This window comes from Belonocnema kinseyi, chromosome 3 (assembly GCF_010883055.1).
Source record: "Belonocnema kinseyi isolate 2016_QV_RU_SX_M_011 chromosome 3, B_treatae_v1, whole genome shotgun sequence".
Taxonomy (NCBI): domain Eukaryota; kingdom Metazoa; phylum Arthropoda; class Insecta; order Hymenoptera; family Cynipidae; genus Belonocnema; species Belonocnema kinseyi.
The window spans coordinates 48,691,327-48,709,814 of NC_046659.1; the positions used below are offsets into that span (position 1 = coordinate 48,691,327).

The following is an 18,488-nucleotide window of genomic DNA, read 5'->3' on the forward strand; positions in this document are numbered from 1 at the left end:
CGCTACTCCTTTCCAGTATCTCGTGGTGGGTGGGTCGAATTGCTAGAAAAGATAATTTAAGTCTTATAGCTACCCCTGTCAAATCTCTCGTGGGGGGGGGGCACCCTTGTGACTAATCACAAAAATAGTTTAGATCACAGCGCTATCTCTTTTCTGTTAGGACTTGGGTATGAGTATTGTCTCAATTAGTTCACTATAGATTCCAGTACCATCCATCACTCAAAACCAAAAATAATAATTTTTATTTTAATTTAGAAAAACGCGAATATCTCCGATAAACGAAAACCGGCCATAAAGGCCCCCGTGTGAAAAAATTTCGTACATTTAAGCATTACTTGATCATTTTTGCAATTATGTATTGTAATTTCCTAAATCTGTTATTCCAAAATTATGATTTTCTATATTCAGATCTGTAATTTTTTTTTAAGTCCAAACGGTGTGGCCAAACTAGACAGCACAAGTATAGCGCCAGGCTAGTATAGCGTGAATAGGCAGGCTTGAGAAAAACTGTGCTGGCATTTTTACACAAAATGAATGACTCATTGTTCCAAATAAATGTGCCATGAATTCGAATGAATATTTCTTTGAGATGGGGAAAGATGAATTAAAGGAAAGAAATATATTTTGAGTTAAAGAAAATATTTTATAGGCTCAAAAATCTATTTCCACACAGAAAATTTTTGAATATTTGAAGCACAAAAATGTATCTCTGATTCAAAAAAATATTTCTTTGGCCTAGACCAATGCGCGAGTGAAATAAAGTAGTTAGTGCTTCAATTGTAGTACATATTTTCCTAAATAAGCAACTGGATTATTTTAGCCTGAATTATAATTACAATTATTATTAATATACATATTTAATTGAAACTAATCACATAATTTCAAATCTTGATAAACCTGAAACAGAAAAATTCGATGAAAAATCCACCCCCAGTGGAAACTGAACTTGGGTCCATCGAGTGTAAAGTCCACAGCGTTAAATACGACACTACGGTAACATGGAAATTGTAAGGCGGCAAACCGTATTAAAACCTCACCATAAATACCAAAGAAATATTTCTTTAAATCAAAAACATGTACATTTAATTTAACAATATATTTCTTTTATCTTTAGAAAATGATTACTTCGTTGGAATAAATGTGTATTTGTTATGAATAATTTAATTCTAATAATCAAATGGAATATTTTCTTCCACTGAAGAAATAAGAAGTTATGTAAACGCAATACCTTTTCCATCTAAATAAATGCTCCATTGCTATAAATGCATGAACCTATTGTGACAAAAAAATATATACTGTAATTTAATGAATATTATTTTGAATTATATTATTATTTCTTTGATTTAAATAAACCGAAACTCTTGAATCAAGCAGGGAAAAATTATTGATTCAAATGTATCCCGAATCAGTTCAAAGAATCGAACTCTTTGAGTCAAATATATATTTCTTTGAATAACTAATCATATTTAAACGAATCTAGACCTTTTGAATTAAAGAAATCATTTTCTTGAATATAAAAAATATGTATTTGAATCGACAAAATACAACCAAAGAATTCATTTTTTTAGATCAGCAAAATATATATGCCTGGTTTAAATAAAAATTACTTCTGTTAAACAATATTTTCTTGATGCTAAGAAATAGGATTCAAGTAAATGCATTTACTTGTTGCTAAGAATTATTTTTTTCAGTGTACCTATGTGAATATTTGAGGTACGCATTTAACATATTATATTAGTTAAACATCCAGAAGGAAAGAAAGTTTCAAGCCTAATTGAATGATGCAATTAAATAAATTGAATTATTTAAGACTTACTTGAAAAGTAGGAAACATTCTTCTGCCAGCTTTTGTGACGATCATTTCCGTTCCAAGTTGGTGAAATTCTTCCCACAAAGGTCTAGCTTCCAGAGCAGCTCCAGTTTCAACTAAAGCTGGATGAAGTGGCCTCTTGGAGCCAACATCTTCTGCCGAGGAAACAGTAGTGTCTTCATTATGATTGTTGTTATTGTCATTCAGGGTTTCTGACGGCGATGAAGATAACGCTGAGGAAACTGGGCGCGAGAGAGAAGTTCCTACAATATTAGGACTTCGAGAACGTTTTATACGTCCAGCTGTTTGAAGGCATGCTGAAAACAAAATTGATTACAAAACTCAGTTTAAATTTAAAAAAATTTAATTTTTAGGGTAGCTCTAACTATATACCCTAATTTCAAACTTATTATTCAATAAAAGTTAACTAAGCAATTTAAACAAAATAAAGACCACAGAAAGTTAAAAGTGCTTAGAATTACCATTTTTAAATCAATATATTAGGAAAATTTGAGCTTGTTTCTACAGTCCCAAGAAGTATTGCAGTCAAAGTATTGCAGAACTATTGCAGAAGTATTGCAGCCAAATAACTAAGAAAACTCTTTCGCTGTGGGCAATTATATCATTCTCTTTCTCTTACTTATTATTTTCCTCGTTCTAACTTTTGAAATGCTTTCTCTTGCTCATCCCTTCGAGTTTCGTTGGTAGTTTCAAAAATGAAGTAGTATCTTTATGGGAATATGAAGAACTTGCTTAACAATTTATGCAACAGGATGATCTAAGCCAATCATTTTTTCTGCACTGAGTAAAAATTTCTATTAACACAAAAGCGGGCCATTTCGCTCTCGGTCAGAGGCAGATACTATTGATTTAAATGAATATTCAATAAGAAAATAATTAATCATTTTGACTCACCAATGATGCTATTAATTGGATGGTATATTTATGTAAATCAATGAGTTCTGCATTTGAACGAGCACAAAAATCAATACTTTGATTCAATAACCACTGTTTTTTATCAGAATTAAAAAATATATTCATGAGTATCATGCTAATTATAACAATTTTGTTTTTGTTTTGCATTTGTGACACAATTATGAAAAAGTCTGGTTTTCAGACTTTGTGTGTAAATTTCTTGGTTTTTACTATACAAATTTATAAACAGATTTCTTAAATTTGTTGAAAAAAGTTAGATCCCATGTATAGTTATTTGCTCTAAAAATAAGAAAAAAAAACATAATCTCTGAGGTACATGCCGAAAACAGGCTTTAATGACAGTTGACACCCCTCCTTTGAAAAATGAAGAGGCCTTCTAAACTTAAACAATTTTCAATTAGGAATTAGAAGCTTTCAGAATTGAATGAGTTTGTGGATTATTATTATATGAAGTGGATAGACTATCGGTACTGACAAAGAAGATTCGTGGCGGTATCGACAAACAAGTTTTCTGCCTGTACCGGAAAAAAGTTTTCGGTCGGTTACAGAAAAAAATGCCTCTGCAGTTACCCATGAAAAAAACATATTTCCAGCATATCGAAGGGACCGTCACGAGGGGCTCGTCACTGATATTTCAGGTGACTCTCGGACTCAGGGAAGACCCTGTGGCGGTCAGTACTAATATCTTAATTCTATTGCGGAGTTTCTTGGTTTGTCCCAGTTAGTCTCAGTAAATCTCAGTGCGTCAGGAGAACTCTCGCTGCAACCGACAAGTGCGGCGAAATCCATATAGGGAAGAATTGTAACTCTGTCGGGAACAGTCGGGAGATCTGTTTCAAGTACCGAGCGATTAACTTTTCGAGGGAGCCCCGGGGGAAGTCACAATAAATCTGCAGTTAGTCCGAGGGAGGTTTCCAAAAAGTCTTCGTTATTCCGATGGCAGTCATTCTTAGTCTGACTTCATGATTTCTGAATGACCAGCTCCTTGGACGTCTCTTGGAAGGCATCCCTGCGGCTTCTCACAGAAATAATGCTGGTAAGATCTCTACCCCTTTAAAATGTCTCGTGGGGGCGGGGAAACAACCCATGTGACTGGACGGAGAAATAATGTTGGTAAAACTCCCACCCTAATAACAGCTCTTTCAACAACCAAAGAGCGCCTTGAATGACGGGTAAAGTGGATTTAGAAAAATTTCACCTTTTCTACTCATCCTTTTTGTCTGTTGAATAAAACCTCATGCACCGTTGAAATTCTTCCTAGTCCAGAAGAGAGTCAAGTATTCTGGGAGCAAGTATATTAAAATACCTACATATAAGCTTAATGAAGGAACTTCAGATATATCACTCTTTCGTAACTTTTTCCAAAGGCAAAGGTTGCAACGTCAAAAGTCAAATGTCGAAATTCAAAGAATTACAGGTACATAGCTGGTTTAAACACCAGCTACAAGCCATTCACTGGCATCCTCACAGAGAGGATATTAACATATATCGAGCCGGTATGGAGTGCAATAGTTGAACTTGAATTTAAGAGACGGCTGGCAGGTTGCAGGAAGAAACTGTTCATAGACAGGCGTGTTAAACAGAACTCAATACGGTATCGAAGCAATTTGTCCATGGCTTGAACTGGCTACATTAAGACATTCGATAACACGAACCATAAGTTGCTCATCAAACTCCTTGAGTGCCTGAAAGTGCATCCAAGAATAGTGAGATGCATACATCCGAGGCTATAGCTCTGGATACCTCTTCAAAACAGGATTTTAACATCCTTGTAGCGGCGGTAAATAGGTATTTGAGGGTGATTGACATGAGCTCTAGACTGGGCAAGTGTTCCTGCGTCCACCTACATAATGGAAGACTAGGAACAACATCATCGCATGACGATCAGAATGTTCAAATCATAGGTGGAAATGCCACTCAACATCTTAGTAATGGAGAAATACGAGTTGTGTTCAAATGTAAGGTGACTTTTCAATTTTCGCGGGCTACGTACATTCAAGTTTTAATTTTTTTGTTTTGTTGTGTTGGTACACTCGTCACGATCATATGTTCACAGTTTTGACTATATAGCTCGTGTTGTTTTTCCGACAGAGACGTAAAAGGTTAGAAGGGTTTCGTGTGCTCGGCGATTTTCTTCTTTCGAAAAAAAATGGAGCAAGGAGTTTGCATTAAATTTTGTGTGAAAAATGGAATCCAGAGCTATAAAACTCTTGAAATGTTGACAGTTGCATACGGTGAGTCTACTCTGAGTAAGAAAAATGTGTATAAGTGGTACAAGCTGTTCCAAGAAGGCCGAGAGAAGGTCGAAGACGAACCTCGACCTGGACGTCCCAGCACGTCTACAACAGATGAAAACGTTCAAGCAGTGGAAGAAATGGTGTTGAAAAATCGCCGAATTACCATCAGAGAAGTTGCTGAAGATGTTGGCATATCGGTTGGCTCATGCCATGCTATCTTTTCGGACGTTTTGGGCATGAGACGTGTGTCAGCGAAATTTGTTCCAAAACTGCTTAATTTTGATCAAAAGATCCATCGCATGACCATCGCTCAGGAGATGTTGAATGAAGTCAATAATGATCCTGATTTTCTCAAAAGAGTTATAACTGGGGATGAATCATGAGTATATAGTTATGACGTCGAAACTAAAGCCCAATCGTCTCAGTGGAAGCATCATTAGTCTCCAAGACCGAAAAAAGTACGTCAAGTTCGATCAAATGTGAAGGTTTTGCTCACTGTCTTCTTTGATAACCGTGGCGTAGTGCATCAGGAATTCTTACCACAAGGTCGTAGGTCAATAAGGAGTATTACCTTCAAGTTATACGCCGTTTGCGAGAGGCGATACGCAAAAGACTTCCGGAACTTTAGAAAAACAATTCGTGGCTTTTGCATCACGATAATTCACCTGCTCATTCATCGTTGCTTGTAAAAGATTTTCTGACCAAAAACAGTACCACAGTCATGCCTTAGCCTCCATATTCACCGGATTTGGCCCCCAGTGAATTTTTTCTTTTCCCAAAACTGAAGAGACCCATGAAAGGACATCGATTTTCAATGATTGAGGAGATAAACACTGCATCGCTGAAAGAACTCAAGGCTATACCACAAAATGATTATCAGAAGTGCTTCAATGATTGGAAAAAGCGTTGGCACAAGTGTATTATATCTGAGGGGGATTACTTTGTAGGGGACAACATAAATATTGAGTTAGAAACGGACCTTGAAAAAAGGTATCGTCAAATTCTCTGAAAATCTTGGGCTTTCGAATTATGTGGGAAGAATAAGATCCAGGCGAGCAATATTCTTACCCTTTCTATATGGCACTAGATGTTTGGAACAGTAAAATGGAGCATTGAGGAGTTGAAGCAATTTAAACGAAGTACACGCAAGATTATGACAATCCATTGAAGTCATCATTCCAAATTTTTCACAACTCGAATATACGTCCCTCGAGATAAAGGGGGCGAAGGTTTAATGAGCTTGGAATATCTTTATCGAAGAACGATTCTGGCTACAGCTTGCTCCGTTCTAAATAGCACATATTCTCTTATGCGATTCTTACATCAACATAAAGTCGCCAATGTATGGTGTTTCTATACCGTTGATTTCAAGTCCGTACGAAGACTAGCACTGTTCAGCGTCTGACGAACACAAACACCGTTCAACGCTACTACCGAAGTATAGCACGGTTCAAAATTCCTTCAAGAAGAGTAGCACCAGTCCTCGAGCACTCGCGAAGCTAAGCACTACTCGCGGATGCTCGCGAATATTAACACGACTCTCAAAACGCCAACGGAAAGTAGCACCGTTCGTTGACAGTTTATTTAGTGCTCAAGAAGATAAGGACGTCCCATAGCGCGCTGGCGAAAACTAAAATCACTCGCAAAGCACTGGTGAAGCGTAACACCACTCGCAAAAACCTGATGAAGAGTAGCACGACAATTCAAGCGCTGATGAAGAGTAGCATGATGCGCTGTTGCTTATAAAATTAATTAATTCAAATTCATGTAATAAAGTATTGTCAAAATCTATTATCAATACCAATAATTTCAAATAACAGTCCGTACGCTATTTAAAAACTTTGTCAATTTGACGAGTATTTGATTTGAATAACAAAACATTAAAAGCGTTTTATTTTAAAAAGCCATAGTATTATTTGAGCTTTTTGTTGCAGCAAAATTAAATTTTATGTTAAATTTAGTCTCGGATATACATCCTAAAGATATATTTTTTTTCCTACAAATTTTAGATTACATTAATTTACAGATAAACAGCCCGTAAATTAAACTTTTCGTTAGCGTTAAGCGAGTTGTGCTACGCTTCCTTACAACTCGGCGAGTTGTGCTTCTTTTCGTCAGCCATCGGCAAGTATTGCTATTTTTGGCTACGCTTTATGAACGGTGCTAGTTTTCGTTAGCCGGCTTAAGCCGTGTTAGAGTTCGTAAATATTTTTGAACGGTGCTAGTCTTCTTATGGACCATCGATATGGCCTAGCATCACACTTTGTTGTTTAAAAGTTGTGTGCAGGAAGCAGAAAATTCGCTTCCGCTAAAAGAACATGCTGATAAGCCCCTTCATGGTCAATTCTACGCCATTATACGTAGTCAAGAGCTATCTATGGGTCTGTCCAACATGTTTCTCAAGCCTGCGGAATTGAGATCGGAGACTGGGGGATTTCTATTTCTTAGTTTACCGCAAGTGCATAATGAATGTACCTGTAGGCGATGACAATTGCCGAGCTTGCAAGCAAGAGCCAGAAACACTTGGGAACGTTCTCAGTGGATACTTTAAGTATGCATGCTACGGGTACAGAGACAGGCACAATGTAGCTCGAAAAGTGTTATATTACCATCTTCGGCACTTCTGTGATGTTCATTTAATGTCCGCCTTGCCATACGCCTAGGGGGAACTGAAGCCCGGTGTGGAGATTAATCAGTGTAAGATCCACTGGAAATCCTCATTCTTCACCACTCAACTTATCAGTGCTACAAAGCATAATATTACATCCGAGATCTGAAGACGAAGATAAGTTACATTATTGAATGCTCGGCACTATCCGATGGTAAGATCATGACAAAGGAGCAAGCGAAACGGGCCGGATGCAAAAGTCTGTTCTGCTTGAATCACTTTATCTGGTCCGTCAACACTGTTCCTCATGACATGCTACAAAGATTGGTAGCTCTAAAAAAGTATCCAGAGGTGAAACCTTCATCTCCAACCGTCCCGTCAGCCACATAAGGTCATACGCGACCAGAGACCCAACTCCAAGGAACATGATCTGGGCTCCGAAGAGGAGAGTGAGCATCCATTTTAGGTCCTGATGATGTGATGATGGATTCTTGTCCAGAATGTTCTACTGATTCTGAATATATCGGGTGCACATAGCGAATTCCGGGTCGTTTTGTTGTTATATAACATTCTATGTGTTTAGATAAAAAATGTCATACCTCTGAAAATTATTAAAGATAAAAATATTTTTTCATATTTATTTTAAAAAGTGTGATATGCACAAATTTTGTTAATAGTGTATGTTGATTTAATTGATAGTTTTCGATAAAAACAATAAAATAGCTTTTTAGGCTATTGGTTTAGAAAATTCTATTAAGTAGGTTGTTTACTTGTGTGCGCTTGTGTGTGAGGTTGCAGTTCAGATTGAAAACCTGCAGCTTCCGAAACCCCCCTCGTTCCCTGTCCCTTCAAAGCTCTTACTAACACTCGTACACACAGATGTGAAAACTTTGTACTTATTTAGAATTTTATCAAAACTAAACTAATAGCCTAATTGAAAAAATTTCAAAACCAACTGTATTTTCTTAGTTAGTTCTGTATGATTCCAGAAAAAAAAATATTAAATGATCAAAAATGTACTGTAGAAATCGTTTTTTATTAAAACGCTATTTTATTGTTTTTCTCGAAAACTATCAATTAAAGCAACATACACTATTAACCAAATTTGTGCATATCACACTTCTATAAATGAATATGGAAAAATATTTTCAAAACTTTAATAATTTTCAGAGATATGAAATTTTTTATCTAAACACATAAAATGTCAAATAATAACAAAACGACCCGGAATTCGCTATGTGCACCCAATATATTCAATATCACGAGAACATTCTGCACAAGAATCAATCATCAAATCATCAGGACCTAAAATGGATGCTCAAGTGCTCTTGGATCCCAGACTAACAGTGTTGTTTGAAGACTCTTACGTAAATTTCACGCTCTCGCTTACCTTCTAGGACAGAAGGAGCAGGAGTGGATGACGTACACGTTCCAGTTGCGTCGGGATCGCTTGCTTTAAGGAACCAGGTTCGTAGCTTCCGGAGCCTACAACTTCTCATATAATGTAATAATGTAATAAAGGATGTAATGAAAATGTATTAACGTTAGAATGTAATAACGTTTATAATTTAATAACGTTATGTAGTAATTTACCGGTACACATCCTTTGAGGATTATTACGTTACTAACTTTGTCCATTTATGTATGTTTTCAAATTTCAATCATTGCAAATTTCACAGCTGGGTGTATAACTTTAAAGACGCGATTGTCACAGATTAAGATTAAGGGTCACAGATTAAGATAAATTTTTGGTATTTTAAGTCCGAGACGAACCCTTTAGGTTAAAAAACGAATGGCCGATGCATTTTAGAAATTGGAATTTCGAACAACCGCTTTTCGAGAGAAATGTATCTAAATTTTTAGTGGTTGCCATAATCGCATATGTTACACTTTGTCTTCAAACATTAAATATACCTTCTTCTGGCTGCTTTCGGAACATGAGTATCGTGAAAATAAATTCAGTATAGGCCCTAGGATCTATCATCCCTCACTCGAACTCGAAAATAATAATTTTGACTCTGGCATAGAAACATCCGCGAATATCTTCTAAACTGGAACCGACCATAAGAACCGTTTTCATATATAAAGCATTTAAATAACAAATTTATCTTTTCAAAATTCAACAAATTAAAGTTTTAAATAGTCAAAATTAAATAATTTAAGAAAGAGCCTTACAGTTTCAAAATAAAAACATTTAATGGTTTAAATTTTGGAACAAATATTCAAATCCAGTGGGCACAAAGTTTAGCGACGTCTTTACGACATCGTCACGACATCTTTACGATAACTTTACGATAACTTTACAACATCCTATGTGCATGTCGTTAAGATGTGTTTACGATATCGTAAATAAGTCATATGATCTGACGATGTCTTTACGACATCGTAAAGACAGCAAAACGACATGGACATAGGATGTCGTAAAGTTATCGTAAAGATGTCATAACGATGTCGTAAAGACGTCGCCAAATTTTGTGCCCACTGGGAAACTAACCATTTAATACTATAACATTGGTCATTTAAATATTTCACTACATTAAAGAACTTCGAATTACAAAAAAGTCCGAAAAATTAAACATTTTGAAACTAGGGCTTGTAAAAATTTAACTATTCTAAAATTGTCTGTGAAAACGGCAAAGTATGAGTGAATTCGAGCTATAAATCGGGACAGCAGATTTAAAACAACGCAGAAAAAACGAAAGTTAGAATTTTTCAGGCAAGACTTGCAAACAGTTAAGAATTAAACATATTTCGGCGCAAGTTTCACTGAGGTTAGGAGAATAATTTTAATCTCGTCTACTGCATCACGATGAAGTGGGCAAATTTTGGTAACACATGTAGAATGAGCAAACAGAAAATACGAAAAAAATTGCCCTTACTGATATATCTCCTCCGAAATAAATTACATTATTGTAGATGAATTAGAACTTATTTAATACCATTTAGCAAAAAGCGCAAAAAGCAACTGATGATCAACTGACATATTAAAATACCCAGTTCTCTCCAATTTAATGAAGTTAAACGGCGATAGATAGCGCTGGCATCGCAACTCTAGCTACATTGCGAATAAAAATGGAGCAATTATAAGGCGAAAGATTATCCAAGCACGGTTAAAAATTGGAAATTATCTTCGATTCATGTAAAGTTTATCCGGCAAGGTTAATTCTTTTTGCGGTGAATCTTTCACCCGGAATAGATGTAAACTTTATCTTTCGTTTTTTCTGTGATTAGAAAATATATATTTTTAACTGTGTAGCTCTCCGAGGCATAGAATAGAGAATATGAGACTTCATGAATCCAATTATCAAATTCAAATCATGAATATTTTAATTGACAAAATTTTAGCAGATGATTTTTAAAATAGACTTCCCGAAGGAACATAAAGGTCTTCTTGAGTATTTAACTTGACACACCAAGCATTTATCGCAGGTCGTGGGTCGAAAACCTGCAGAGAAGACGAATTCTTCATGGCACAAGTGTAAGTGAATTGAAAGAATGTAGACCGTCGGCAGCGAATCCAGTTGTCTTGCGTTACAAAACCGTAGAATGGTATACCTAAAAATGCACCTAAGGAGACAAAGGATATTTGGAAAGAGTTTATAGAACAATAATTAATTATTTACTGCTATTTTTGAGAACGTAAATAGTATAACATTGGCTACGGGGAAAAAAATTTTCAAGACCGATACACAGTTTGCAAAAACCGGCAATTTAGATCGCTCTTAGATCAAATATAATGATTGTACAAATTATGAAACTAATTGAAATAAAACGATTTATTTTGGATCCATCTCTCTATAAAAGAATTTAAACAAGCTAAATAATATCTAATATTTTTTAGCAGTGCTTAATAGACAATAGTCTCTCGATTCGTCTAGCTTTTCGGAAAAAAGGCGCCCAGGTGGAAATCTCGGTAGTGTGCCGGAGTTCAACACCGGCGCAGTACTGGTCCAGTACTGCCTACCAGTTCAGACAGCCGGTGGTTCGCCCATACTAGCAGAACGTTGGCTGCACGACCGGGGCGACACTATGCCAGTAGTACAAAAATAAAATAAAAAAAAAACATGTCTACAAATGTTGTCAGGGTGTTTTGAAATATCGAGAAATTGACTATACAATTAAGGTGAAAAGATTTTTTTTTCTATTACTTTTTTAAGGAAAATATTCGAAGTTCCATCTCCATGACAAATTTTAAATGTTCAGAAAAAAATACATTGGATGTATGTCTTAATCGTTGTAGAATGGTCTAAAACGCCTAAAAACCAAAACGTTACGCGAAGGTTTAAAGAAAATTGTTATTAAAAAAATTTTTACGCAACGTGGTAAAATTTCTAAGTTCCGTTATATAAATTTTAAAGGCTCATTAAATGTTATTATCAGAACTTTTAAAATGGTCTAAAACGCGAAAAAATAAAATATTACACGAAGAAAAATTGTAGTCAATTTAAATTATTTATTTAATAATTATTTAATTGATATTCCTGTTAGAAGTTCGTGTATTTTACATTCACATAACGTCGTGTAATAATAAATAGTTAGAAAAAGAGAGCTCAAAATTTGGTACTTGAACTTTTCTGAATTGTAGGTTATGAGGATAGCTTTTTCACGAAGTTTTAACTTGTCAGAAATTTTATTTTTAATATAATGTTCAAAAATGTTATATTTGTATTCATTCTAAGCAGTGCCATTAACAAGTATTGATAAAATACTCGCAGTCAATTATTATTTATTTTTTAAATACCTTTTTTGTTATATCTTTAGATTATAGAAATAGTGGGTGTTAAAATTAAACAAATAGTTTCAAAATTATAGTTTTGTAATTATAAATAATATGTGGACGATATGCAGTCGTATGATGATGAATGGATGGTCTTTAAAACAATTAAATAATTTTTTATCATTTTTAAAATTAACTCCGGCATTTTCGTACGCCAGCGGTTTGTCAGTACTGCCCCAGTACTGGCAGTTAGTACTGCGCCAGTGCTGGCACGCCAGTACCCTCAGATATTACAAGCCAGTACTAGCAGAGTACAGGCCCAGTACAGTAAGCCAGTACTAGAACTCCGGCAGGCTGTACTGGGCCAGCACTGGGCCGGTGGTGTATTTCCACCTGGGTAGTGGACATAGTACTAGTTAGTATTATAATTAAAAAGTAAAAATAGCAAACCTTGATCCTTCTTTTTGAACTCTGTTGAAAATAGGAAGTGAAAGTTTCTAAAACCTTAGTAAAGGACTTCAATCTTCTACATTAAAAAAAAAGTTAGTTATGAGTTAGCTAATAAAAGATCTTTCCTTGGGGTTAATTTGAGGATTGAAGCATTGCATGATTAGAAGCAGAACCCAAACTCCATGTTTATTGGCACAGGTCGTGTCGAATGCAAATCGAAGATTTCGAGATCGAAATCTATTCTATTGGAATGGTAGCGGCGAACAATCTGCGTGCAACGCATCGTTGCATCAAGTGCAAAGCTGCTTGAGAATGCTAGAATGCAATGAAACTGTTCGAAGCTGAGTAAGTGCAAGAGAACAAACGAAAGTCGGTCGGCTAAAAGAAGAGTCGTTTAAGCGGGCAAAGTTAAAATTGGTTCGTTCACTGATCTCTATAGGAGAAATCCAAAGGATCTTATTCGGTTACTCATAATTTTCTATCGAAAAAAAATATGAGGGAACTAACGTCTCTCCCGTTCCACAGCTTCGTTCAAAACTTAACTTCTTTCACACTACATTTCAAGAGAGGTAACGACAGAGTGGTTCGAAAAAATACGAGGAGGGTCGCAGAGTACTAATGTCTTCAGGATGTTTATGACCTTAAAAATAAATTTTAAATGTTTGTGCTTCACTGATCTTTTTAAGCTCTCGTGATAAATGAATTTATAATTAAGCTGAATGGTGAAATTTTTCTCATCATTTTTACCAATTGTATCTTTAGTAACACAATTTTTGACAAATATGAAACACCGTAATTTCTTATAAAACTATTACTTTCATAATTTAATATTTTACTTTTTGAATTATTATATTGTTATTCTTAACACTCATATTAAGGACTTAAAAAATACAGTTTCTTTAAGTCATTACCCCAAAAAAAATTTTTTTTTAGAAAACAACATATCTTTTATAAAAATGTACTTGAAGCCGCACAATGTTCTGCTAAAATCAAGACAAATTCAGATAAAATTTCACCTAATCAAATCTCGCCGCCGCGCTACGGCCCCCGTTATTTCACGGTGAACCACATTATCCCATATGCCACATGACTCCAGGTACCACATATATCCAGGTTATGTCACATTTTTACCCTACCCCCCTACTTCTAGCCAGATCTCTATCGACCCCCAATAGTCCCCTACAATCCACCAATACCTTTACTACGCCTTACCATGTCTAGCCCTTCCCCCCAATCACATATCCATAATTATGCCACTTTGCTCCAAGGTTATCCAATTTTAACGCAATTTTATGGGGCTTTTCCTCAACCTTGTGCCGCTTTGCTCTATCATCATGCCATTTGGCCCTAACCTTATGCCGTTGACTATACCCACTTTTCTTTTAAATATTTCCAGCACTTAAGCCCTTTTGTTGTGTCAAGCTGTCGCTACATTTTACCTTTTCGGCCCTTCGACCTATAGTTGATGATGAAACTCAAACTTTCGGAACGGAAAAAAGTCTCTGTTCATTATTTTCAACAAATACCTTTTGCCAACGACGCCGTTATTTTTTATGTGTTTAAATAACAATAAAATGTTTAATGTTTTAATATAACAAATATTATTGGGGGGTTGGCGCATGAATCATGCAGAGGGAATTAAAATAACACCTTTTTTTGCTTCCAAACCCTTCACAGATACCGCTTCCCCGATATCACCTTTTGCCCTATACATCATTTAGAATGGGACACATAATCGCTCAAGAGGAGAGGGGCGATACGTAGTGCTCACATCTTTACAATGTAGGTATGTCAGGCAATTAAAATTATTCTTTTTTTTCTTTTTATTATGCTAGGCTGCCGTATCAAAAATTGCTCCATACTTTGACACTCTCATAACTTTCATACCCCATATCCCTAAAATACAATTTTTTAACTTCAATATCTAAAAAAAACATTAATCAACGAAAAGAAGAAGGATGAAAAGACATCTATCCGTTTCGATTTTGATTTCGTTTCGATTTTGACGTTCTTTTAAATTAAAGATTTTTTTATTCTGTAAGAATTGGTGTGTTTGGATTTTTTATAACAAATTTTTCAAACTTTTTTTCAACAACAAAATTTTCATATTTGTTTAACTTTTCAGAATTTTTAAATTGGCTATAATACTTTACAAATTTAAACGAATGACTGATTATTTAAACAAGTTTCATTAAAAAGTTCATAGTTTGGTTTATTCTCAACCAATAGAATCAATTCTTTTTAAGCAATCAAATAATAATGTCTCTTCAATGATTTTTTGCTACGGTATTTTGCATATTTAAAAAATTGCTTTGCAATAACTATTGGAAATTATTATTTTCAAATTGACAACAATTATTGTTAGTTACTTGCAAACTATTCATACAAAATTCTGAAAGACATTCCTCGTCGATTCCGTGAACCAAAATTGAGCATATTCGTGGAAAAATAGTTAACCTCTGAATTTGGTTTATGAATATTGTTGAACTAATTGAGGGTTTGGAATGAGAAACTCGCCTAGCGCTCGAGATCATGTAAAATTATTGTTCAAACGTTTCAGTTTTCTTTTTTATCAAATGAGTATTTTAAATAATAAGCTTCAAAAATTGACAAAAAGCGGCCCTAAATTGAATTATTTTTTAAGAAATGCATCATCGTAAGTTGGGAAAATATTATCGGAATTGTTTAAACTTAGATGTACACACTAAATACACCCAAGCGATGCCTACAAACTGAAGGCATGACTGAGAATTGCCTATTGTTCAACTATATTTAATTCCAAATTGAAACCATACGATAACCTCGTTTTTTTCAGATTCGCCGACAAAAAGTATCGAGGCAAATTTAGAGTTGAAACAACTTTCAGTCAGACATTTGTTCCTCATTACTGAAGGAAGTTTTTTGGAAACTTTCGCATTAATTCTTAAAATTGACAGATATATCCATTTTATAAGAAAGCAGGCCACGCCGCCAGCGGCTAGCAGGCTGCTCGATGGTGCTGCGTACCCATTGAGGTAACATTGGCGTGGTGGCATGCTTTCTTGTAAAATGGATATTTCTGTCAATTTTGAACGAACCAATCTGAAAATTTCCAGAAATCTTCCTTTAATAATGAGGAACAAATGCCTCACTAGAAGTTCTTTCAACTCTAAAGTTTCCTCAATATTTTTTGTCGACGAATCTGAAAAACAATAGGCAATTTTCAGTTTTTTCTTCAGTTTGTAGGCATCGCTAGGGCATATATAGTGTGCTCATCGAAGTTTTATAGAAATCTGATCATATTTTCCCACCTAACGATGATTTATTTCTTAAAAAGTAATTGGATTTGTGCTACATTTTTTCAGTTTTTCAAGCTTATTGTTTAAAATATTTATATGATAAAAAACAGAAAATAGACCAAAGTTCCGTCTTGTGATTCTCTAAAAGCTTATATTTAAAAAATATTCATTTTGTGAATTTAAAAACGTTCGTCCCCCGAGACGAGTGGACAATAATCCAGAACCTCAATTAATTGTTTTTTCAATTTGGAAAGTATCACAGCGAAAAACGAAATACATTCTTAGTGGATTCCATAAAGAAAAGCTGAGCATATTCGTTACAAAGTAGTTAAAATCTTATTTTGTTTATGAATATATTTTAAATAATTAGCAATTATTGCCAATTTGGAAAATAATATAGCAAAAAGTAATTTCAAAGACATTTTTATTTAATTCCGTACAAAGCTACACGGAAAAAAGATATCGCACAATGATATCGCAAAACCTCTATATTGCAAGAAAGCGCAATATGATAACGTACAATCAAGTCCCGGAGCTTTGTACGATATTATAATGCACTAATATCACAGAAAAAAATGAAGTTAAATTTTGTTGCCGTCGTCTGCTACGGCGTCCTTAGCAGAAATGGAGTATGAGTCAGTTCGAGCTATAAATCGGGACACCAGATTAAAAATAATCACAGAAAAAATTAAAATTTTGCTGCAGGTAAGACCTGCAACGGTTAATGATTAAACATATTTCGGCGAAAGTTTCACTGCGGTTAGGAAAATAAGTCGGAACTCGTCGACTGCGTCGCACTGAAGTGAGAAAATTTCGGTAAAACATGTAGAATCAACAACAGAAAACACACACAAAATGTGTTCTTACTGATATATTTCCTCCGAAATAAATCACATTATTGTAGACAAATTAGAATTTATTTAATACCATTTAGCAAAAACGCAAAATATAACTGACGAAAGGGAATTCCCATTTCTTAGGTTATAGATTTGTACAATTATGCGGTATATAATGTAAAACCTTGCAATGTACGATATCGCGATTCTGCGATATTATAATGCGATAATTACGATATATAGCGCAGGAATTAGGATATATATTGTATTTTATGCGATATAGTTTTCTCAGTGTAGAGCTTATTCGTTGAAAAATAGCCAAGATCTGAATTTGTTTATGAAAATTGTTAAAATATTTAATATTTCTTCCAAATTTGCGAAGTATAATAGCAATAGCGTGAAAATTCATTGAAGATTATATTTCTTTTACAAGTTTTGTTGTAATTCACCGAAACATGTAATCGGTTTAAACAAAAAAATGAGGACGGTTTTCTGGCAAAAATTCGTTTTCTGATTATACTTTAAAAAATCAATGGGATTCACTTGTGAGAATCAGTAACTTATTATTAAAAATTAGAATCACCGATCACCTACTGGGAACTGGAAAGCATCTATTGGTTGGAAAAACAAAACGATTCGGTTGCTATAAAATTGGTTCTTTTAACAAAACTTTTAACAAAACTCTGCGAGTTATAGTTTTCGAGAAAAATGACGATAAATATGAAAAATCGAGGAAATACAGAACAATATGTAGAGGTGTCACAGAGGTTCCTTCCTGCCCCCCCCCCCACCCCAAGACTTTGGTAAGGCGTAGGTAGGGGTTTGACCAACATTATTTCTGTAACCAGGCACAGGGGTACGCCGTTACGTATTGTGCTATATTTCTGTGATTTTTCATATTTATCGTCCTTTTTCTCGAAAACCATTACTCACAGACTAAGAATGTACTAAACATAGAATATGTGTTTTTCAAATATCTAGAAACTTTGATTTAAAGCTTTAACGTAAATTTTCATTATTTACTAAGCTAAACACAAAAAACAATGATTAGGGTCTTTCGTGATTTACAAACATGAAAATCAAGTTTTCGGGTATTTTTGCTATTATTTTCGTAATTAACGAGTCAAAATACAAGGGTGTATGCAGTTTCAAATCAATCGAAGGTATGTACTATTCGGAACTGCCCCCGTTGTTTCTTTCAATTTTCGTTGATTCAATAGAACCTTTATTAAAATTAACAAAATATTCCTGGGAGAACAACACAGTAGATTTTTATGATATAAAAAGATTAGCAAGCTGATTTTATGAAAAATATTTAATTCTGTGAAAACCAACCATTTTTTCAAAAACGTCGAAGTCGCGGTTCAAGATTTACATATAATTTTTAAAAACTTGGAAATTCAGTTGATCTCGACACACTGAGACAATTAAATTATACCGTTTACGATCCTAGAGTTGACAATTTGAAACAGAAATCTATAGAATTAAGCTGTAAAATCAAGATATTAAGTTTTATAATCCATACTTGTAAAATTAATATTTTTCTCATTGTTTATACCTATAGAAACTTAAAAATCTTAAAGTGATGTTTATTTTTGGATACATAAATTATTGCA

The 18,488-nt window shown here is 34.6% G+C and overlaps 1 protein-coding gene across 1 annotated transcript in view; it reads right to left on the reverse strand.

Annotated features, from left to right (window-relative positions):
* LOC117169669 (T-box transcription factor TBX1-B-like) overlaps positions 1-18,488 on the reverse strand; it is a 94,616-nt gene that overhangs the window by 74,045 nt on the left and 2,083 nt on the right. The window contains exon 2 of the mRNA XM_033356154.1: positions 1,817-2,127. Within this exon, the coding sequence (XP_033212045.1) occupies positions 1,817-2,127 (311 nt within the window). The remainder of the gene's footprint in view (positions 1-1,816; positions 2,128-18,488) is intronic.